The 24,502-nt window shown below is 32.9% G+C and overlaps 1 protein-coding gene across 1 annotated transcript; it reads right to left on the bottom strand.

Annotated features, from left to right (window-relative positions):
* Positions 1-183: 183 nt before the first annotated feature.
* Positions 184-24,502, bottom strand: LOC130897617 (dynein axonemal assembly factor 5). The gene is made up of 7 exons (XM_057806552.1): positions 23,632-24,502; positions 22,081-22,264; positions 21,534-22,015; positions 11,440-11,941; positions 3,048-3,338; positions 1,407-1,598; positions 184-396 (listed from the first exon to the last, which is right to left on the bottom strand). The coding sequence occupies exons 1-7, from the start codon at positions 24,379-24,381 to the stop codon at positions 248-250; spliced, it is 2,550 nt and encodes an 849-aa protein (XP_057662535.1). The 5' UTR covers positions 24,382-24,502; the 3' UTR covers positions 184-247.

The following is a 24,502-nucleotide window of genomic DNA, read 5'->3' on the forward strand; positions in this document are numbered from 1 at the left end:
CTTCTATGTTGAGAGTTTACTTAATCAAATACGGGCTTAGTAGACCCACGTAAAATTGGAGGGAGATTTTTATGCAAATCATGAAAAAATGTAGACAAAATCTTTTTATATGGATCTGTTTAAAATTTTTTGTGACTTCATTTTAAAGAATATTTTTAGAAACTTTAAGAAGGTAAATAAAACTTCTGTAATAAACCTGTATATTGTAATAATATAAAATATTGCTTAACAATTCTGACCACTCTGATTAACTATCGACTATTGCAGTTATTTTCAAATCTCCAAGACTTTCTATCAAATCTTCGCATCCTTTCTGATTTCTCAATAAAGACTTGTGACGTTCCAGTTTATTCAAAAGTTCCTTTTTATTTATTTTTGCAACTTCTTCCAAAACATCTAGAACAAATTTATGAGTGCAGTTACTTGCTATTCAAAATCTAAAACAAGTTTTGACAAAATCTGGCACTTTTAAAAATAACTTTTTCAATGTTAAATTGTTGACAATGCGGGGAGATAAATTTTTTTTATTAAAAAAATTCTTCAGACACAAGTGCTCTACGAGTACCTTTTGATTTTTTTTTCTTTTCTCCTTAAAAGAAACTATTACGGCCTGCTTTATTATAAAGTTGCTTATTTTAGAGTCTGAATTCGCTTCTAATGGCATAAGTTGCTGTGTTTGATTCTTTCCTAATTAATTTGTTTTTCCTTCTTATAGTTCCCTTTACGGCATCACGTACTTGGTACCAATCTCGAAGGTTTTTCAACCATGAAAATCTTTCTATCCAGGCCGTGCATGCCTTCGATATTCCCTTCCATGATCAGCTGCAACAAGGTATATTTTTGATTTCTAAAAATGTGGCCAAAGTAGGAAGCTTTACAATGGTTAATAGTTCTCGTTCTCTGTTCATTCGTCTTAGCACCTCGTTGTTGGTAACCCGATCCGTGTGCATGGTATTTTAAGGATCCGTCTAAAGAGCCACGTTTCAAAAGCTTCCACCTTACGCATGCTGGAGATATGTTCTCTCTACATTTATTATTATATTTCAGCATATTTAATTTTAAGTTGACTGGAAAAGTTGATTACATAATGCCCTCAATGTTAACTGTTATTTTTTAAGGGTCTAGTACCGGTTATAAGGGTAAAAAATCATGCATGATTAAATATTTTTTTCTTGTTTTCTTTTTTATAATTCCATACAAAACTTTTTGTTTATTATTGATGGATAATAAATTTTTTTTCTTCAACATCATTTTATAGAGGGCATGAAAGTTGAGACTGCAAAAATAATAGCCTCCCACTGCGCTGAGATAATTCGAATTTGGTAATATAATAAAATTGCTCTTTTTATTGACTTCCTATGCTCTAATAATTTTTTTTTCTATTCTAAACACATATTAGAAATTACCTTTAACCAATTTCTGAACAGATTCTTCTTCATCGTCGAAATGGATTAGAAGTGTATCTATAATAAGTTCATGGTGAGCTTTGAAAGTTGAATTTTTGAAATTTTCCGGTACATCTTTGAACAAAAAAGGCAGATTTCTTAGCGCGGACAGACGTACTTTATCCGTAGGATCGTCCAATCTCTTTAGGATTTCTAAAAATACAATTTTATTAAAAATAATCTATAATATCTGTTTCAAAAATGATAAACCCCGGGTTTTCGGAAAAAAAACTTCTAAACTTAATCCTCATGTTAATGTACTGAAACTGATCTGAACTTTAAATTTGTTCACTTGAATCAGTTAAATTTTTTAGAGGTTAATTCCATCATTACATCTGGTTTTTAAAAAAATCTGAGGTTTGTACTAAATAAATAACTTTAGAGCTTATTTACAACACGTACAATTTTCTTTGTTAAATCAAGATCCTTCAGTATCACTCTTCGAATTGAAGAGTGTATCGAAGAGGATTCAATCTTCACCTATTCTATGTGGATGGACCTTAGAGTATTGGGAAAAAACTTCTAAACTTAATCCTTATGTATCGTGTTAATGTACTGAAACTGATCTGAACTTTAAAATTGTTCACTTGAATCAGTTAAATCTTTTTAGAGGTTAATTCCATCATTACATCTGGTTTTTAAAAAAATCTGAGGTTTGTACTAAATAAATAACTTTAGAGCTTATTTACAACACGTACAATTTTTTTTGTTTAATCAAGATCCTTCAGTATCACTCTTCGAATTGAAGAGTGTATCGAAGAGGATTCAATCTTCACCTATTCTATGTGGATGGACCTCAGGGTATTGGGAAAAAACTTCTAAACTTAATCTGAACTTTAAAATTGTTCACTTGAATCAGTTATATTTTTTTAAAAGGAAATATTTTATATAGTATAATAATTTACTAACTAATCACAGAAAATATTTAAAGGTTAATGCTACTGTATTGTCAAGATTGAAACTGAGACTGCTAACTTCCGACCATGTCTGTGGTCTATACTATGGAGTGTAAAGGAAAAGAGAACCGAAAGGTGAAAAAGTGCCCATTTGTAAACAGCAAATTATTGTTCGAAGACTACCAACATGGCACTAATGTAGCAAGAGGAAATTATTTGAATTTAGTAGTTATAAACAGAGTGAAGTGTGCTGGGTTGATGCTTCTATATTATGTTCTTGATTTTAGATCTCTTCTGTTTTGAAATTTTTAAAAGATAGATAAAAAATTATTGAAAAAACTACTTTTGAAACAGAACAGATCTAAAGTCGAGAAAATTTAGAAGTATTAATATATTAGAAGGTCTGAGAAATAAGAAATTAAAGAATATTATAAATTTTAGGTTAGGTAGTATGACTTTAAAATAAGAAATCAATTTACTATCCTACTTTAATAAATTCTGGCGCTGCTTTTAAAATCTCTCAACTTGCTATTAAAGCGCCACCTTCATATGATATTTTTTAAATATCACTTTTTAATACAGTTCTCCTTACCTATACGCTCTAAAGTCTATACATAGAAAAATATGTAGGAATTCAAGAATATACTTTGCAAGTGTCATTTTGGAATAAATAATTGGTATTTCATAAATAAAATTATAAACAAACCTGGATAAATCTTGGTAAGATATTCGAGTGTCCAAATATTCTTTCTGCGACAGTTTTCTTTCAACAGAGTCAAACACTCTACAGCTATCTGTCTGCTGCGATAAGATGGATCGTCCAACAACGATATCAACAGTGGTAATAACTCTTCCACTACGGGTGGTAAACTATCCGCAGAAAATATTTCAACGCCGTCTGTAGGTAAGAGAGCGCTCTGTAAACAAGATGCTGCCATCGTCCGTATAGCCTCGCATGTTGCACCTGCGCGCCATATTAAAGAAGGCACGAATATATCTATGAAAAGAAAGCATCTAATGATTATTAATATACAGTTTAATCCTTACTAGTCTGTTTGATAATGTCATAGTGTTCAGCAAGATTATCGCTAACGGTTCCAGAAATTCCAATTTAAATGTAAATACGAAGATGTAGTGATATCTAGTTGGCCTAAACCAGTTCCATGCATAAACAAAATATTGCGTTACCATAGCAACGAACAATAACTTATTAGAAGTGTCAGTGTAAAGTTTGACGTCAAAAAAGTAAACCAGAGTTACGTAATAAATTAAAAGAAAAAAGATGTCCACCGAAGGCCAGTTTCTGTGTCAGTCCCCGAAAATATCGATGCAGTTCATGACATGATTTTATCAGACCGTCGAATTGGGTTAAAACGGATTTCTGAAGCACTGAATATTTTATACGAACGCGTTCATCATACAGTTCACGTCAAATTGGACATGAGAAAATTTGCTGCAAAATGGATCTCCAAATGTTTAGATGTTGACCAAAAGCGTGCAAGGGTAGAAGCATCTCGTTCGATCTGTTCTCGATTTGAAAACGATGTAGACTTCTTAAGCCAAATTGTTACTATGGATGAGACTTGGGTACATTTCTACGATCCAGAAACAAAGTAACAATCGATGGAATGGCGACACTCTGATTCTCAATGACCTAAGAAGTTTTGTGTCCAAAAATCTGCTGGAAAAGTTCTTGCTTCAGTTTTTTGGTGTTGCTATGGAGTAATCATGATTGATTTTTTGGATAAGGGTAGAACAATAACTGGAGATTACTATTCGGCATCATTGAGACATTTACCTGTTTACAGACCGCTCTTAAATACTGAAAAATCCTATTTTATGAAAGATTATAATTATCTATAAGTATAGTCGTTATAGTCACATCGATACAAAAACAAAGTACGTAATTTGATACACTCAAGTGTCCAAGGGACACCAGGAATCAATTATCTATGATGTGGGTCCCAATTAAGATCGTGTACCATAAATCTTGATGAATACTATGAACCTTGAATTTAAGTAGCTAAATTTATGATTCTTTACAGCCACATTAATGTAAGACAGAAATTTAGTAATCTGAGAGAATACGTTAATGGATGATAAATATAAGGAACCCTTTTGTATCCTTCAATTAAATGACTAACAGAATTACACACAAGAGATTGTATCTCTGTCTGGGTTACATTTGTGCAATGTTTTCAAATTTAAATAATTTATAATGGGAAATTATTATGTCAAAACAGTTACTGCTCACTAAATAAAATGAATACGTAATTTTAATATTCTCAATAAGATTATTTACATCAATGAGTGTACAATTGTGTACTTGTGACAAAATTTGGCAACGTGATGTCCTCAACTTCACTTTCAATCTGAGTTCACAAAACTCACTAAAGCACACGGTCAAAATCTTGTGCAGATTGCTGGTAAAAGCTCAGTTAGGTCTCACTTGTGAGACAGAAAAGGGACGCGCATTGAACTGAGTAACGACGTCAAAGGTGAGAATTATGTGAGTTCCGGCGTAAATGGAAAGCAGCTAATAATTAATTTAAGTTGAAACTGGAAACTCATCTCTGTCTTAATGCGAATAACATAGCCAGAGTGAAGATACAATGGGAACAAGACGGGACCTTGCGCCGAAAGTTTGGATCTGTAGGAGTGAAAATTTCAAATGTTGCATTTATTTATTTTTAAAGAGGATATCCCCTTGAATCAGCTGCTAGTGCTGCATATGCAACAAAAGCGTTGCTTTCAAATAAGTGCAAGCAATCCAGAATGGATGAGTAGCAATGAGCCTGGCGTTTGAGGAAGAATCGGTGCAGCGATTAACTCAATATTCTCGACAATATTATGTTGAAATGGGTAAATCAAACTTATGATGGAAAGGAGACGAGAAAGAGGCAATCAATATCGAATGCTACATAAAGTTGTTGGATCGTTTCACCAAGACAATGCACCGATTCAAAAGTCGATAGAAACGATGGTTAAATTGAACAAATTATACTTCCTTATCTACCGTACAGTCCAGATCTATCCCCCAGTGACTACTGGCCATTCGCTGATCCGAAAAAAATGATCCCCGGTAAAAACTTCTGCTCAAATGAAGGAGCAATCTCTGAAACCGAAGCCTATTTTAAGGCAAAAGGCAAATTCTTCTACAAGTACGGTATCGAGAAGTTAGAGAAGCGTTGGAATTGATGTATTGCCCTTGAAGCAGATAACATTGATGAATAAAATCGATTTTTGGCAAAAAATGTATTTTTCTTAGTTGACCACTCGATTTATTGAAAGTATCTCTTTATTGAAACATTCCGGATACAAATATAAAAAGGGAAATAAAAGGAGAGCGTAAATAGAATGAACAAAACCGAGAATAGGGATTCCTGAGCATTTTCAAACCGCCTCATCTCAATTATGACAAGTGGACGTCCCACTCTCCAGATTTAGACACTTGTGTTTTTCTCTATTGATTCATTGAAAATTTCACAAGATCCAAACAATACTTTGGGCATGGGGCTACATTATAAAGACCAAATTTTCGTCATATTATAATAAACAGACAGATTAATTGAAAAAAAGGAATAATTATTTAAAATAATTTAATGTCGTCTAACTATAAAATTTTTGCATTCGTTAATACTATTGTAAACAACTGATCCAACGAATTTTGTAATAATTTGTTATTTGTTAAGCAACGTTAAAGAAATACATCAACAATTGTTATCAACTGACGATATGTATTTCATATTCCTCAAAAAAAAAACACATTGCATGGGGATCTTAGTCAGCAAAAGGATCTTCTATAAAATAAAAGAATCCCCAAAACAGGATCAGCCCCGCGACTGTGGGCGAGTCAGTTTCGCGTCTGCAAGCGGAGCCGCTCCGCGATCCCGAGAGTTCGTTTAGCGACCTTTAGTGTGGAGGTGCTCCGCGATTCATAACGTTTGAGTGAATGTTGCGACGAGGTGAATGAAAACCTCGAAAGTGCTGGAAGCGTTTTTTTCATGTAAATTGGCGTCTACTTTTGTCAGATATTGTCGATTGACATTCATTGAAGTCGATTGAGGTCGGTTGTCGCGAAATATAATTTTTTTTGATTAAAGTTTTTTTAGGACGGTTCCCGTTATTTACCAGGCTTAAAATTTGAGATAAGGTGTGGCAGACGGATGCACAAGATTTTATTTTGACAGATTATTTTTAATAGAGAACTATGTATCTAAATACGTCCGTTTTTATTAGCGGGTAAATCTAGTAGTGTCTATACATATTATATTATTTTGTAAATCTATTAAGTAGATATTTTGAAGAAAGAATTGAAAATGAATGCATACAATCGGAAAGTCTTAGGTAGTGTTCATATATAATTGGTCTTATAACTGGTTTTCAAATGTGTAGATTATTCAAATAATAATTTTGAAATATAGAAAAATTCTGATTATTAAATAAACTGACTATTTGTGCTATTTGTTTATACTATTTACCAACTAGTTTATGAAATTGATAGTTGTGGGAATATGGCGATCAAACACTAAAGTGTACTGTTTTTAATATATACTCCGAGCTTTCGAATATTTATACATCATCGGGGACTGAAAATATAGTCAAAATACAATGTAAAAATATGTTGTATACATTTTATAAACGTATAATGATATTCAAAATTACTTACATTAATTAACCGAAAATTGTACTGTCTTGAAATGTTGTGTAAATTATTTAACTCATGAGACACAAAATACAACACTGACACTTGACATAAATATTGAGTTTGTTGAATCTTGTTGCTAATAAGTCGTTATGAGAATGATATTCAATTATTATAGGTTAAGATTGTGGATGACTTTGAATTTTTTGAATTGATATGAAGATTTTCAAAAATTCAACTCTGTCCGGATAAACATAACTTTGTAGATTTTGGGTTGATATATATACTGCGGAGAAAAAGTTTCCGAAAATTTATTTACAATTATGAAAAAGTAAAATAAATCAAGTTAAGACAAGTTTTATTTTAAAAATACTACGATTAAAACCATGAACATATTTTGTCTCTTTCATTTTATACTGCTACAATTTCAATCAAAGAGACCACCTCTGACCGCCACTAATTTCTACTACACACTACACACTACTACACGTAGCATTTTTTTCTAACACACTTTTTGGTATATTATTCCAAGACGTTCGTAGAGCCAAAGAAGTAGGATTCAATTTTCTAGCTTTCCGATCCAGTTCATCCCACAATAAATCTATTAGATTTATATCCGGAGATTGTGGGGCCATTTAATTATTTCGAACTCACCACTATCTTCTTTATTTTATACATAGTTGAGACAAACACATACCCACGGCCAATTAAGCGCACCCCAGAAAGGTTAGTATGCGTTTTTAATATGTAATGGTAACCATTTCTGTCCAGGGCTCTTTTAATTCTGTCGAGATCCCCTACTCCAGCATATGAAAAATATCCCCTCTCCATCTTAGAGCCACCTCCATGTTTAACAGTTGGAGTTATAGGAATTTGGACTCATCAGTTCACAGGACTTGCTCCCAGTTTTCTACTGTCCAATATTTATGTGCAAAGGCACATTCTAGTCTTTTTTTTCTGTTTTCGCGTCGTAAGAACGTTCTCTTTGTACAAATTCTGTCATTTAGGACATCTTTTTAAAGCGTTCCTTCACTACAATTACTGATATCTGTTTATCGTGACTTTCATTGAATCGCATTTGAATTTCCGGTGCAGTTAGCTTCCTATCCATTTTTGACATGATGATTAGGGACTTTCCTCTGCTTTAGAAGTTACACGGGGCCCCATTGCGTTTTCTGTCCTGATTTGATTTGTACCAGTTTTTTCAATATTTTTTTTTTATATCATGGCTTCTAAAAAAGCAGGAAAGTGATTTCTGTTGAAATGAAACAGGGAATAATTAGAAGGAGTGAATGTGGGGTAAAACAGTGCGACCTCGTCAAAGAGTTTGGCCTCAGCAAGACCACCATTTTGACAAATAAGGATGCAATCAAATCAGCCAAAGTAGCCAAAGGAGTATCAATACTATTTCATGGAAAACATAGGTCTTCAATCCACGATGAAATGGAGAGGCTATTAGCGATTTGGATTAAGGATAGGCAGGTGAAAGGTGACGTAACAACCCAAGATATTATCTGTCACAAAGCCAAGATAATTTATGACGATCTAAAGAAAAACGTCGCTGGAAATATCAACAATCAAGATAATAAAGAAGAATTCAAAGCCAGAGGGGGTGGTTTTTTAGATTTAAGAAAAGGTGTGGAATCCATAGCGTTACTATGCATGGTGAGGCTGGCAGTGCTGACAAAAAAGAAGCAGAAAAGTTCTCTATTAACTTTCAAAAATTTATCAAGGATGAAGGATACTGCGTTCAATGTCGATGAAAAGGGTCTTTTCTGGAAAAGACTGCCGATCAGAACCTCCATTACAAAAAGAGGAGAAGAAATTGTCAGGACACAAAGCCATGAAGGACAGACTTACACTTATGTTTTCGTCTAATGCTGGCGGAGACCTCAAGATCAAACCTCTATTCAGTTCAGGAGTTTACCAATGCCCACTATCCGGATTCAGCTGAAGCAGTTCGTTATTTCCGGTAGATGTTGGAGAAAAACAAACGACTTTGGACAGGTTTTTCATGAAACCATCAGCCAAAAAGCAGAAAATGGATGAAGATGTGCAAGATTCGGTAGACTCTACTTAAAATTTAAAAAAATGTGTTTTTTTTTTAAATTATGTTTTTAGATGTATCTAAATAAAAATAATAACAAAACATTTATCTTTTTTTATGTCATCTTAGCATATTTTATGCTACAGAACGAATTATTTTTTCAACATGTATTGTTATGGGAAAACGCGTTTCACATAACGAACTTTTCGCATAACAAACTTGCTCCTGGAACGAATTAAGTTCGTTGTGTGAGGCACCACTGTACTGAATGTTAAAGATGACGATTTTCTTTTTCACAAACAGTGGGAAAGTCGAAGACATGATCGTATCGTTCTTCCGATATCAATTGAAGATTATCAAAACTTGTTCGAAGCACTTACCGACAATTTTATTTGATCTACCATAGGCGTAGATACCTCATTTTATAAATTTGTTATTTTATTCAAATACTTTTTAAAATATGTATATTTAATTGGAAAAAAATCATTATTATGCCTAGTTAATTTGCTCCAACTGGATATTGAATTATAAAACGTAAATAGACGAGTAGAATGTATCTGCCTGTAAGGGAGTATGGTTTAAACAGGGTACCAGACGTGAACTGAGCCCTTTTTGAACCCCATTCGTCTATCACAACTACGGTAGTCTTTTATCTGTCGCCATCGAACAATTCTTCACGATTTGGTTATTTCCATCCGTTTATTCAATTTTCTGTGTTCAAAACTACATGATGACAAAAATTGACGCAATGTTTCTTAACTTGTATAATTGTATTCTGGATAATCTGCTACCTTTTGCTGTATTATTTCTGCCGCAACCCTGTCCCCCTTATATAAACTATAAATTGTCCTACCTATAAAATCTTGAGTAACTTTGTCAACTGATTTCAGTTTTTCTTTACATATTTTTCGGTTCTATGATTGATCCATCTCAATCCCTTTCGGATAAATGAAAAATTTATTTACTCTAGTTAATTCAGCAATTCTTATTATGACTGCATTATCAGATTACTGAATATTTTCCTTTTTTCGAATTCGAATATATTTAAAATAACTACAGACGTAAATTCGGCAACGCTCATAAATCTGGCAACGCTATCGAAAAAGACAGTTGTGTCTAAGTCGTATCTGCATACGAGCGTGGTTTACGAAACTATTTCAACGAATTTCAACAACTAAATCGTTCAGCAGTGTGGAAGATGTATTGGAAATTCTTAAAAACGGGTTCTGTTGTCGACGCGCCTCGTTTTGGACCACCAAGTCAATTCAGCAATTCTTATTATGATTGCAATATCAGATTGCTGAATATTTTTCTTTTGTAAACAACCGAACATATTTGAAATAACTTGTTGTTGTTGTTGTTGTTGTGTTTGTATATCTAAATCTATTCTCACTACACTGTGTAATTTCATTGTCTTCATTCGCTCATGATCTAAAGAACGCCATATTTATTTTTATGCAAAGAAATTTATGAATTAAATAAATCTCACCTAGCCACGCGACTGCTTATTGCAGACTGTCTGGCAGGAATATTTTGAAGAAATTGTGTACAAACGCATTCCGACAGATTCGGCAAACAGAAATTCAATTATGTTTACGCCTCGATGTTTTCATGACTGAAGCTTTGTTAGAAGTTCACCGAATTTTATATGGGGAGTAAACATTCAATTAAAAGTAAAAACCTTGTCCGGAAACTTTCCGTCGGTAGTGTATATATTTTTTGTTTGTCACTGTACCTATTATTTTTAATTAGTTAGGCTCATTTGTTATTTATTTTATTGTTGCAATATAATTGTTATCTTTAGATCTTTTGTTTAGATATTCACCCTCCCGAAATTCCTTTCAATCTCGGTGCACTTTTCGTTTAAGGTAAAACGGCTCAGCTACCAAGGGTAAGTGCGTGAAAAACTGAAAACCTCTTCAAGGAATTCGAGGGCACCACGTCCTAACGATTTCCTTTTCGCTAGAGCTCACTGTCCACTTTTTACCAAATAGGTAACAAACTAATCCGTTAGCCATGTGCCGTTCCGGCACTAGTGACAGCAGCTGCCCTCCCAGTCATGTAGGAAATTGATTTTATTGCTATACATGGTCAAGTAAAAAATTATTACACTAGTGATAAATTGTTATACTAGTGACAGTAAAGTTTTCAACGCATTTCTACAAAATAATTGTTTTGAAAAAAGGAAGTGATGCTGCTACGCGAGGTACTGTTACTGAAATCATTGATAGCATAAAATAATCTGGAGAACGGCGACTGAGAGGAAGACGGCGCCTTAGCTGGTTGGAGGACGTTCAGGCGGACCTGATCCAGCTAGGGGTTCGACGTTGGAGGCACCACGCTCAGGACAGAAAGGATTGGTAGTCGATTGTTGAGGAGCAATTATTGAAATTTTTTTATACATACCTTGGACAAGTTTTTCTAAAAAGCCGGAAACATCTCTCTGTGTTCCAAATATAATGTCTTTTTTCTCAAATAGTGTAGCTAAAACGTACAATATTTTCAGACGACTTTCACAATCACAATCTATATCAAGGGCCTGCACGAGTATGTCTTTAATAATTTCCAAATTTTCTCCAAAAGCTTCTTCCATGTTTGTCAGAATAAATAAAAATATACATTCTTCTTCAGTAACAGTTACCCATAAACTTGGATTCTTATTAACGTGGTTCAGTAGTTTTGGTGAATAGAGTTTCCATAATTGTTGAATGCTTTGCAAATGTAGGGATTTTCTCAGTTCTTCTAAAATGTCCGCGTCGCTAATTTTATTTAAATTGTCAGGGTGTTTAAGAGAAAATACGGATACTGCTATTTTGAACAAACAGAAGCCTATTGATTCATCTGTATCTTTTTGATATTTTTCAGACAATACTCTTAAACATTTGATCAGTTCAACTTGATATTTATCCTAAAAATTAAATTAAAATTAAATTTTTCTAGTTTTTTATATTATACAGGGTACAGAGTGTTTCCTAAGTAATCTAAAATATTGTAATGTAATTTGTAATAAATGAGCTCAGAATAAGTGAAATTTATTTTTCCTGGTGAAGATACTAGAAGTAATTCGAAAGAATATGCTAAAGACTAACGCAAAAAACAAATGAGAAATTTTTATCACACTGATTTTTATGTTAACAACGATATCTGCGTTTATTAATAGAGAAAGAGAGATTAATTGGAACATTTTTAGGTAGAATTAGGGAAATTTCTTCTAGGAGTTAGGTTTGTTGGAGTTGGCACTGATACAGGAGTTGTTCATCTGCAGGGCTAGGGTTGCGTGGGGCTGTGTTGGCTGGAAAGAAGGAAAATCGACTGACCATTGGCTAGAAGAAAACAACAAGAGAGCTTTGGTGTATGTAGAAACGGCTCTTCTCGATTTGGGGATATATTTTTTTTGTTTTTTGAAATTTATGTTTTTTTTTCTTAATTTAAATGGCGGGTACAGGTGCGGCCATTTGGCTGGAGAACGGGTTCACCAGGTTGCAGAAAACCGACGTAGCGTTTATTAAATAATAATAAAATTACTAATATGCACTTTTTGTAATTATTAGTGAATGGGAATGTTCTGATACGTTCACTCATATAAATATTCGTTTACAAGATACTGGAACTTTGGCTAAGTCAAAGAATATTATTGGACTATCCAGAAATGTGATAACTCAACAACTGGAAAGCCAAATTATTGACCAACATCCAGAAACGACTTCCAGAAAAATTACTAATGAAGTAAATGGTAGTAACATAGCTGTTTGGAATATTCTAAAATATAATTTATTTGTCCATATCGTGTTAAACGTGTTCAACATTTTCTACCTAGTGATTATCCACTACTATGTATATAATATTGCCAATGGATTTTAAATAAAATCGCAAACAATCCCAATTCTGCTGCCAATAATCTGTTTACCGGATGAAGCCAACTTTTGAAGACATGACGTTATTAATTTTCATAATGACTACATTTGGGCAGATGTAATCCACATGCAGCAGTTGTAGCACGGTTCCAACACTCCTTTCCGTTCAATGTCGATTAATTCATAGAATAACCGGTCAACGTTCTTCCTGAACAGTTGATCGGTTATTTTTTTTTAAATGAGCTTCCGGTTCGTTTGAAAGATTCACATCTTATTTTTAGATCGATCCTAAATAGTTTAGTAAGTTCAGTTTTTAGAAAAACTTCGCCTCAATAATAAAATGTAAAAGCAAGTGGAATCGAAACACCAAATAAGAAATGAACAGAAATACCATTAAATGGCAGCAGACGGAACTGGAATAGGACTGTACATGCCCAGAACCAAGCACTCTGAAAGCATGGGTAGCGCACCAAGCATTTTCTAAGCAGAAATTTATGCAATTGAAAATTTCATTCCGATAAATCTAGAGAGAAACTATCGCAAACAGATCATCATCCTGTCCCATAGTGAAGCAGCCATTAAAGCTCTAAGCTCCAATATCATAAAATCCAAACACGTTTGGGAAAAAATTAAACGAGCTAGGAAACAAAAATAAAGTTAACCTACAATGGATTCCGGGACATACCGGAGCTAAAGGAAATGAGATAGCTGATAAGCTCGTTAAAGCGAGGGCAGACAAGCCCCTCATGGGACCCGAACCCTTCTGTTCTGTATCAGCTACAGAACAATGGAAAAAGTACCGGAAAAGAAGGTAGATAGGAGTATAACCAATTATTGGGACAACCTACAGGGGCTGGGACAGGCAAAGACTTTTCTGGGAAACTATAACCAAAGAAGATCTGCTGAATGTATCAAAATGAAGACGCTAGACCTAGCAGATAATGCGGCGTGCAGATTTTATTGTACAGAGGACAAAACCTCTATCCACATTCTCTCGAAGTGTGAAACTAAGGAACTAAGGAACTCCAGAGCACTACACCTGGACGCGCTTGAAATAGAAAACGAAGATCTATGGCAATTGCAGCCATCCCAGATTCTAGATTTTTTAAAAGAAGTGAGATTAAGGGATCAGCTGTGAACACTAGGTTCTCCAGTATCGAAGCAAAAAAGGGGGATACAATAGATCCTTTGGGTGGTAATGTATACAAGACCTCAAATCTATATGTACATTCATATACATGATTTATTACCACCATTTTGTCTTTCTGCATCGTTAACCTGTGAGGAAAATCTCAATTTTCTACATAATAAACTTCTAATTCTTGTGGTGGATGTAGTTCCAACAAGAAGAAGACATCTGTAGGTCATACATGACGGTGTTCCTCTAAATTTTACAGTTACTGAGTTTTTAGGTAACCCTTCTCCATAGCGTTGGATTGGTCGAATGTCTCAACATTCCCAAGGTCAACTATATACAATGGAATTTTTTAAAGCAACCCTGCTATATGTATAGATCTAAAATAGATCATTTGGATCGCAGTGTATACTCTACCCCAAAATCCATACACACATATTATTAGGAGGCGCATGAAGTGCTCCTCCACATTTTGCAGTGATTCAACGCGAGTTTTTAAATAACGTTTTCCCAGACCATTGGATAGGGTGAGGATCTCCACACCCGTGGTCCTCTAGTCGTAGAAGTCTGCCGCCGCGTCGCGAAGACAGCTTGAAACCTCTTCTTCCAGCTCTTCGTCAATTGTGAAATGCGTCCCTCCAAAGTGTATCTTCAACTCAGGAAAGAGATGGTAATCACTAGAAGCTGCTTCCAGACGTTGCCGTTTGTTGTCATGAATGCAGGATTTACTGATGTCATTATGAATTTTCATAATGTAAAGATGTAAATCCACATGCAACTGTTGTAGCATGGTTCCAACACTCCTTTTCGATCAATGTTTGCTTCATCGAAGATTATTTAATACGACTATTTTTTCTTCCTGAACGGTTTTACTTCCAGTTCGTTTGGAAGATTCACCTTTTATTATTAGATCGTTTCTAAATAATGACCAACCTAGGACATTCCTCAGGACGCAATTAACTTTAGGTATAAGATAGAATGGTTGGTTATTATGTCAAGAGATGTGAGATTCGATGAAACTTACTTTTACTACCATAAAAAAAACGAAATTTTGAAGAAGACCACTACCTCTATGAAGAGTAAAGTATATTAAGATGATCAGAAAGAAAAAGAAGACGTAGAAAAGAAGAAAGAACATGAACAAAGACAGAAAGATGAACAAAAGAAAAGAGGACGTAGAAAAGAAGTAAGAACATAAAAAAAGAAAGAAAGATAAACAAAAGAAGAAATATGAACAACAGAAGAAAGAAGATGAACAAAACAATAGGTATTGAATACAATGAAGAAGAAGAAAATGAAAACCTGCAAAGCGAAGGTAATAATCCACGAAAACACAAAATATACTTGAGTATCTGAGTGATTATGAAATGTATGAAGCATTTTTTTCTATGTGAAGTGAAGAAGAACCTAAAAATTACAAGGAACCGATGGAAAATTGTTGGTGGGAAGAGATCAAAACATAAATAGAAGCATTGAATAAAATAGACATTAGACTGATGTAGAATATGTTGCAGCAGCTGCAAGTGTTTGTGATTTGTTGTACGTCAAAGGACTGAACTGTGAAATTGCAAATAGCAAGCGTGCTAAGCACATAGATATAAAGTATCATTTCTTGAAAATTAAATAATATTGAATATATTTCAAGCAATGAAAATACTGCAGACTTGTTCACAAAGGGTTTGTCATGTGAAAAACTTTGTGAAATGAAGATTAATATTAATATCATTTAACACATTCACGACTACTTGGCACATATATGTGATGCATAGTTTTCCTTGGAAACTACAGTCATATATATGTGCCATACACTTTATTGCATTTGAATGCAAATCATTTCCTGACGGTCCACAGGCGAGAGATGCGATTTGACTACGGTTTCTAGCCACGTCTGGAGCGCACTTATTACACACAGTTTTGGAATCGGACGGACCCTGTAGACATAACCTTTAAAATAAACGTGGCTGCTATTGTTAATATTGGCTCCAAATTGATTGTTAATATCTGTGGTATTTGGTCAATAATAATAAAATTGTTGTATGTATTCAATGTTATTGAGCTAGGTCCCATTTAATACTATATAATTTAACTTATCTGTGAGTGTTTTGTATACAAATTTATTGATGACACATATTTGTAACACGTGGTTATAACTTATTATGTATTTATGTTACACAATTCTGTAATTACCAGAGTAGCCAACTGATTATTTCAAATTATTTTTATCACGAGATTCTCAAGTAGGCAATGCTGATGTATGGACTTTTGTTTAGTCGTATTTTGAATAGAATTGGGGTGGTTTTTTCCTAGAAAAAGTCAGTGTTTTTTTAAGTGGCTTTTGTCTTTGCCTACCCGGCCTTTAGGTTAGGTTGTTAAGGGTTAGAAATTATGTCCAGAAACAATCTAAATGACGATGACCTCGAACAGGAAGCGAATAATGCGGCTTTTGAGGTATAACGTGCCAGAGAACTGATGAAAATTGAACACCGGATTTAGAACTACCCGATGATAGTGATTAAATTATATATCAGCCTGGAAAGTGATGAGGAAAGTGAAAGTTCAAAAGAGAGTAAAAGGAATGTGTCTGATGAAGATGGAACTAATACAGATAATAAAGAAAATAACGCTAATCAAAATATGAATATCAGCGATGATGAAGGGAATAACGACAGTTACGAATAAATAAATAAATAAATGGGATCAACAATCCCAATGTTGAAGAAAAAAGTAATGTGCGCAATTGGACAGATACTAATATTGAAGAATTTCAAAAATTTTTAGGCCTTTGTCTTCTTATCGGAAACATACATATGCCCTTTTTACTACATTCTTGTAGCAGTGATTCTGTGTATGATCATCCTATATCTGGAAACACACACAAAATTTCCAATCTCACCTCTCACATCTTGAATAATGTTGACAAAGTATATTATCCATCAGAAAATTTATCGGTGGATAAAGCGTTACTCTTTTGGAGAGGACGGCTGAAATTTAGACAATACATACCAAATACATAAATTTGTACTCCTGAAGGTTTTGTATTAGACTTATTGATATATTGCGGACAAGGTACCGTGACCAATGAGCAAGGTCATGCTTTTGAGGTAGTAAAGAAGCTTGCAGGAAAATTCTTTCAAATGGGACACAGAATTTATATGGACAATTTTTACGGCAGTTTTAAATTAGCCAAATAACTTCTTGAAAATAAAACTTACATGTGTGCGGTACTTTACGGAAAAATAGAAAAGGAAATCCTCCAAGGGATGTATCTACAAAACTAAAAAAGGGTAATTCTATATGGAAAAGAAAGGGATGGACAAGAGTTTTAAATTGGCACGATAAACGAGATGTTCTTATGATTTCAAGTAAACATAAGTTAGGGATGACAGAAGTAACTTCACAAAAGGGAGTAAAGAAATTTAATTCTGAAACGGTAGCTGCGTATAACAGGTATATGTCCGGAGTTGACAGAGCAGACCAAATGACATCGTATTACTGCAAATCAAGAAAAAGTTAGGTGGACATGAAAGTGTTCTTTCATCTTCTGGACCTATGCATATGGAACGGAAATTGGTTGCTAAATAGAATCAATAAAAATTATCCTCTCCAGTACAGAGAGCATGTTCCATTCGTTCTATTATATTTCTAGTTTTTTATTTGAGTACTTTTCTTAAAAATTATGAGTTTTTTACAAATTTAAACATTCACAAAATTTGTCTTTAATTTTGGGCATAAAATCCTAAAATGTGTAGGATTTTCTTCAAAATATCAAGTCACGTTATTGTGACGTGATTTATTTTAATAATATTTTACTTTAAATTAACGACACATATTTGTGACCTTACATAATAACACAAAAAAAGATAAAGTAATACCAAAAACTAAAAAAAAGATTTTTGTGGAAAGTTATTTCACACCAGAAAAAAGTAGTTGGTTTATAGCATCGCCAAATTTAGGAATAGCAGTCGTGAACGTGATTGCACTGTTTCAGTATTAATGTTTAATACTTTCAATCGAGAGAGGGAGTGAACGGTGACAGATTAATTTCTCTCGTTTTTTTTTTTGATTTTTGTAAGGCTGATTGTTAAAATATAAAATAAAATTGATACATTGAGACAGTCTATTTTATCGGACTTCTGTCCAGATCAACCAATAACACTATCAATATGAATCTACCAACACATTCTGTTTTTTGATTATCAGCAGGCAGACAATAATAAGAAGAAAAATAACAAAATATCCCAAAAGAGATAAAAACACCTGATTAATTAATATAAATAATCAACTAGAAGATCAATGAATCAAAATTTACATTACCACTAGGTCAAATTCCTGCAGCAGAATTTAAAATAAAAAAATTAGGAGGTTCATTATCGATACTTGCATCATATTTGATAGTATTAGTAGAGAAAAAAGCAAGGATATAATCAGATCACATAATAAAATATGTAGTCAATATATCAAGAGAGCGGGATGAATTGGACAAAACATTTAAATAACAAAGTAGAAATCAAAATAAAAAGGATAAGAAAGGGAAGTGAAAATAGTCCAAGCGGCGACCGCCGTGAAAGGGTGGTTAACCAGAATAAGTACTAAATTATATTTTATTAAATTTTGAATATTAGATGAATAATAAACCATTGGTCTGGCGGACTTTGACGTGTCCAAATTTTGTTATTTTAATAAAATTTCTAATTTTTTTTTTTTGTAAAATCTATCCACATAACTTAAGTATAATTTTTCAGTTTACGATGGCGTTTTGACTAGATAAATACAGAAATTCAAGTCTGACGTTCTTGTTCTTGACGCAACTGTGTGTCAGACAGTCCCCAACAAACTTATAACAACAACAAATTTTCTATACAAGGTATAAAAAAAAATTAAACGTCAATATTTTTATCTTTTATTCCTCTTTCAAATAGAATTGGTCTGGCACGTGAATACTTGACCAAAATTTTGCCAGACCAAGGTTAAGTACGTTCTTCTCTCCTACATGTTAAACGCGAGGTTTTTTTGTTTTTAACGTAACTGACTTCATTCAACCATTTAACCTGTTTAATTTGTCAAAATGTGACGTGCGTGTTTCTAAGAAACGTCTATCTAGCTAAATAACCAGTTATTAAATTAAGAAAATGAAATGCTTTATCTGTAATCTCACTACTAACAAGGAGAAAGTATTATCGTTTAATGCTGACACATTTCGAAGATGTTGTTTATTTATTGAAATAAGAAAACAGAATCATTTCAAGTACGGCGATTTAATATTAATACCCGAATTACAAACATCTGCAGGTTATTATTTGAAATGTTACCGTAATCTAGTTGCTGTAAAAAAATCTGTTGTTGACGAATATGATAAATCTTCACAAAAAGTCAATACAAATAAAGATAAATTTGTTAATGTAAGTATATAAATAGAAATAATTCAAGTTAACAGGATTTTCTTTCATTTCAAATCAAATATATGTTTTTAAAAATTAGCTAAAAAAACTAGAATTATATAGTAGCAAATACAATTAAGGTAAAAAAAATTCGTTTGATGAACAATACATTAATTAATTAAACTAACATGAAATGTTCAAGACAATAAATCTTGAAAAAAAAAATAAATGATGTTTTGCTCCTTTTACTATCATACGATATTTGTTTCTTATTATGATATAAAAAGATTTGTTATCTGAGACCTAAATACTGCAGAAAACTTTTTTAACCTTTACAAAATTATTTCTCATAATGTTAAGATAGAATTTTGCAAAAAATCTTACAAAATCCATCTTTGCGTTTTTAATATAAAGATAAAATAATACTTTTGTAGAAATCGTTCGTCAATTATGCTTCGAAAATTGTAAAGTTATAAAAAAATCAATAGACTAAAAAATAAAATCCTCGCGTTTAACAAGTAGGAGAGAAGAACGTACTTAACCTTGGTCTGGCAAAATATTGGTCAAGTATTCACGTGCCAGACCAATTCTATTTGAAAGAGGAATAAAAGATAAAAATATTGACGTTTAATTTTTTTTTATACCTTGTATAGAAAATTTGTTGTTGTTATAAGTTTGTTGGGGACTGTCTGACACACAGTTGCGTCAAGAACAAGAACGTCAGACTTGAATTTCTGTATTTATCTAGTCAAAACGCCATCGTAAACTGAAAAATTATACTTAAGTTATGTGGATAGATTTTACAAAAAAAAAAAATTAGAAATTTTATTAAAATAACAAAATTTGGACACGTCAAAGTCCGCCAGACCAATGGTTTATTATTCATCTAATATTCAAAATTTAATAAAATATAATTTAGTACTTATTCTGGTTAACCACCCTTTCACGGCGGTCGCCGCTTGGACTAAAACAAAAACATAAACTGCGATAGAAAACAAAAGTATGACAGAATTGAGGATGGGCAATCAAGTAGTCGATAATAATACCTAGATAAACCTATGATTAGGAATATTATCACGAAAAGAAGAGAACCTAAGAAAAAGCAAAATGAAAAAATAAGACTATTGATAAAGAAGGAAATTGTAAAATAAGAAAACAGTAGGATTTCACAAAGTTATGGAGTGTAGAGGTACCTATACACTCCATATAAAAAGTTCAAAAAAACCATATCGCCAAGAAGAATAACAATCGAATAAAACTAAATAAAAGACTAAAGTTAAGGTGAAAAATAAGTAGAATCGGACCTCATGAAAGTGAAAATAAAAAACAGGAAACATTTAATAAAAAAAAAGAAATTAAAAGAAAAATTATTATAAACTTAAAAATATACCAGGACCAGCGTCGGATTTAAGGGGGGGCTGAAGCACCAGGACCAGTATCTAATTGAGGGGGTGTCTGAAGCCCCAGGCCTCGAGCAGGTTGGGATCCCGCAAAATTACTAATTTGATCATTTATTTCAAAAGCAATATTGGATCCATAGCGAAATTTTTTTCCATAAATTGTTTGGAAATATAAATAAAATGAACGGTATTTAAAATCCAATGGATAGTGAATGAATTAATTTAATTAAATTTTAGAAATTTAAATAGTTTATGAAATAAAATTTCAATTTATTTATCCTTCTAATTTATATTTAATACAAAATTAATATATTATATTTAAACAAGTTTCGAGCTGATTTTTATTTTTATCAGTGGGCCCCGGGTCGATTTTAGCCCCAGGCCCCACTACTTCTTATTCAAATGCTGACCAGGAACTATGGAATGAAGAAAAAAACAGAAAATTCATAGTTTTATATTAAATAGTTTATTAGTGCTGGCTTTTTTGAAACATACTCAAAAAACTGATTCAACAGTATCATTTACAAAGTGCCCTAGCTCTCTTGGGAGGTACTTTTGGATAGAGATCAATTAGATTAGGTGGACATAAAATCATAACTATTATCTGTAGTTTGCATTTGTTAAGAGGATTTCTGGGCTGTGGAACATAACAAATTACTTCTTAGCTGGGAAGTTCATAAAGCATAAAGACTTATACAACCTGTAAATATTTAAATATATTAGAGACTCTTACCTTCCGGCTACAACAAATAGAATCCCTGGCCAATATTGTACAAATGTTCTCAATATATCCATCTAAATACTCTGTGGGAGCTCCTTTCACCAATCCTTGCAGAACAGTCAAATGCCCATAATGAGGCCCATCTTCAATTATGGGTAACATAAGGTCAGACCAAACATTGGATTTAACAAAACAACCAATAATTTCAGAAGCACATTCAATATTGTTGACAACCCTTGGATCATCATCTTTTGCTGCTGAATACATCGAAAGAAAAAGATCTTGCAGATTTTGTGTGATACCTTCTTCAGCATGTAAAGCTAAAGCACACAGTAACTGGGCACAGCGTAGTCTCACATCTTCTTGCCAACTCATCAGCTCTCTTGCTATACCTGGTGCTATTTTACAAATATTACGTTTTACTAATCCTCTACAACCTAAATTGGGGCGTTTCACGTTTATGGGATAATATTTTGGAGGCTTTATCAGATAATCTGAAAGTAAATTTAGAATAAAAGTATATTAAGGTTCTCTGAATAGTATTTTTACAACAAATTACCTGACTCCTCTTTGAAATCCTTTTCATTTTCATTCTGATATTGAATACCAACTTTTTCCCAGAGTTCTGCTGCTTCCATTCTCGTTTCCAGCACCTCATCATTTAAGCCAGTAAGTAATAGAGGTAAAATTTTGTGAAAGAATGAATACCGGTCTCTATATTCCAGTAACCATCTTGCAGCTACCTATAAACAATAAAAAAATATTTTGCTCTATTATCTTAGATCTTTAATTGAGCAATTCTTGTATGTATAAGATGCATCTCGGAAACAGTTACAACGATCATGGAATTTAGTAAACAGGGAGTTTCGGAGGAAATAAATCCATCTAGCTAGTATTCATTTTTAGAAAATTTTGTTTTATTAGGGTTTAACATAATTAGAAGGCATTTGGAGTAGTCCCAATGCTATCACTTAAATCTCCCTGAAAAAGTAATAGTACTAGGAGGAGATTTTCACTACTGTCTGCCTGTACAGCCATGTGCGAATAAACCAAAGTTATTAGATCTTTCTATCAAGTGATATTCCTTATGGTCCAGTTCAAGACTTTTGAAGTTTGAATTAGGTAACGGCGAACTGACCCTAAATACTATGGAAGAAATTGAATTGCCAACATAATATCATTTCAAGCAATAATCTTATTGATGAGGTATTTGGTAACTGCTTAGCTAATGGAAAATATGAGGGGATGAAAGACTGATGATAATATAGTCGTCAAACTTCCTAGAGAGAACAAAATCTATCAAAACTATGGCTCAATGAAAGATCAACCTGAAGAAGCAGTTGAATTTACAAAATAGAATTTCTGAATAGTGTCAACATTTCAGACTTGACACCACACGAACTAAAATTGAAACAAAATGTGTTAATAAACTTGTTGTGTAATTTAGATGTATCAGAAGGACTATGCAATGGTTTAAGACACATGGTAACAAGTTTGTGTATTCACATAATAAAGGCAAAAATTATTACTTGTGAACAATCTAGCAAAGAAGTACATATATCAACAATAACAGTAGACTTATCAAAAGGACAACTGCACCATGCAGCGTCACCAAATTAAATCTGTATTTGCCATGACTGTGCCCAAATTCCATGGCAAACTTTTGAATCTGTTGAGGTTATCTTTAAGTCAAGTCCAGTCTTCATGCATGACATGTTATATGTGGCATTTTCTAAAGTTAAGAAACCAATTATATTGAAAGTTTATCTTCCGAATGAAAATCTTAGACATACCCACCCACAATATAGTATGGAAGAAACTCTTAGATTAGGACCCGATTTCAAAATGAAACTGTGATGACAAAAATATTTATACTTACGTAATTGGTTGATAAAGTACAAAAAATAAGTTTTTGTTCCTAATATAATATTAAACTAAATGCAATCGAGATTTTTTTAATTAAATAAATTCATCTTATTTTTATTATTATGTCAGCAAGATCGAAAAATATTCACATTTCATCAGTATGTGATTCTTTTTAAATATAATTTCTAGAAAACACAAAATACTGAGCAAAGCTCATCTAGGTACTTTATAAAAAGATTCTTACTTGTCCAACTGCTCTTCTGACTATGGGAATTTGATCGAAAAGTTTCTCAGCCAGAGGGCCTACAGCTTCATCTAATGCTTTGTAGCTACTATGCATCACAATTTCCCCAATAGCTTGTATTGCTTCAACTCTAACTTTGTATCTTTGGTGAGAAAAACATGTTAAGACAGGTTTTATTAGGGATTCTGCTTGTTTGTGAAAATCTTTTGGTAAAGCATTCGCTAAATGTATTATTGTACGACAACTTAATTCTTTTATAACTGGATATTTGTCTTTAACAGTTTCAGACAAAATTATGATTGAATCATTAAGAAATGGCACAAGTTGTGCTGTGTTGTTATATTTCGAAATTATATCTTCTAATAATTGAAGTAATTGCAATCTAATTTCTTCAGATTCCTCTATTATTTCTACTGAACCAAGTCGTTCAACTAATACTGGAAAGACGTAAGTAAGATAGTAGTCATTCAAAGGTAATTTATCAATAAGAAAATATTTTATAAATTTTATAGCCTGTTCCCGAACTGATTCTGTTTTATCACGTAGGCCATTAAGAACATAAATATGGATATCAACAAAAATAGTTCGCAATTCTTGATTGCTGAATTCGTTTTCTTTTGCTGACAAATACTTTTCTAAATCAGCAAAAGTCTGCTTTCTTATTTTTCTGTCTAGACTCTGCAATCCAGTACAAACTTGTTTAATATTCGATATTTTATCTTCATTAGATAAAGTTGGACTATTCTTCATTTTTGAAATTAATATTCTTTTACCAATTAAATCTTAAATAACACGGCCACATATAAAATGCAACATTTGTAAACATATTGACAACTTTCGTAGTCATGACTACGAATCTTCTTTTTTAATT

Source organism: Diorhabda carinulata, chromosome 8, assembly GCF_026250575.1.
Source record: "Diorhabda carinulata isolate Delta chromosome 8, icDioCari1.1, whole genome shotgun sequence".
Lineage (NCBI taxonomy): Eukaryota > Metazoa > Arthropoda > Insecta > Coleoptera > Chrysomelidae > Diorhabda > Diorhabda carinulata.

Bases quoted from the DNA above. Each gene is read 5' to 3' on its own strand.
- LOC130897617 (XM_057806552.1), bottom strand. From the start codon at position 24,381: ATGAAGAATAGTCCAACTTTATCTAATGAAGATAAAATATCGAATATT. The intron at 22,016-22,080 runs GTAATTTGTTGT...ATTTACTTTCAG, and splicing joins GGATTTCAAAGAGGAGTCAG to ATTATCTGATAAAGCCTCCA. The intron at 3,339-11,439 runs GTATGTATAAAA...TTCTTTTCATAG, and splicing joins TTTAGAAAAACTTGTCCAAG to ATATATTCGTGCCTTCTTTA.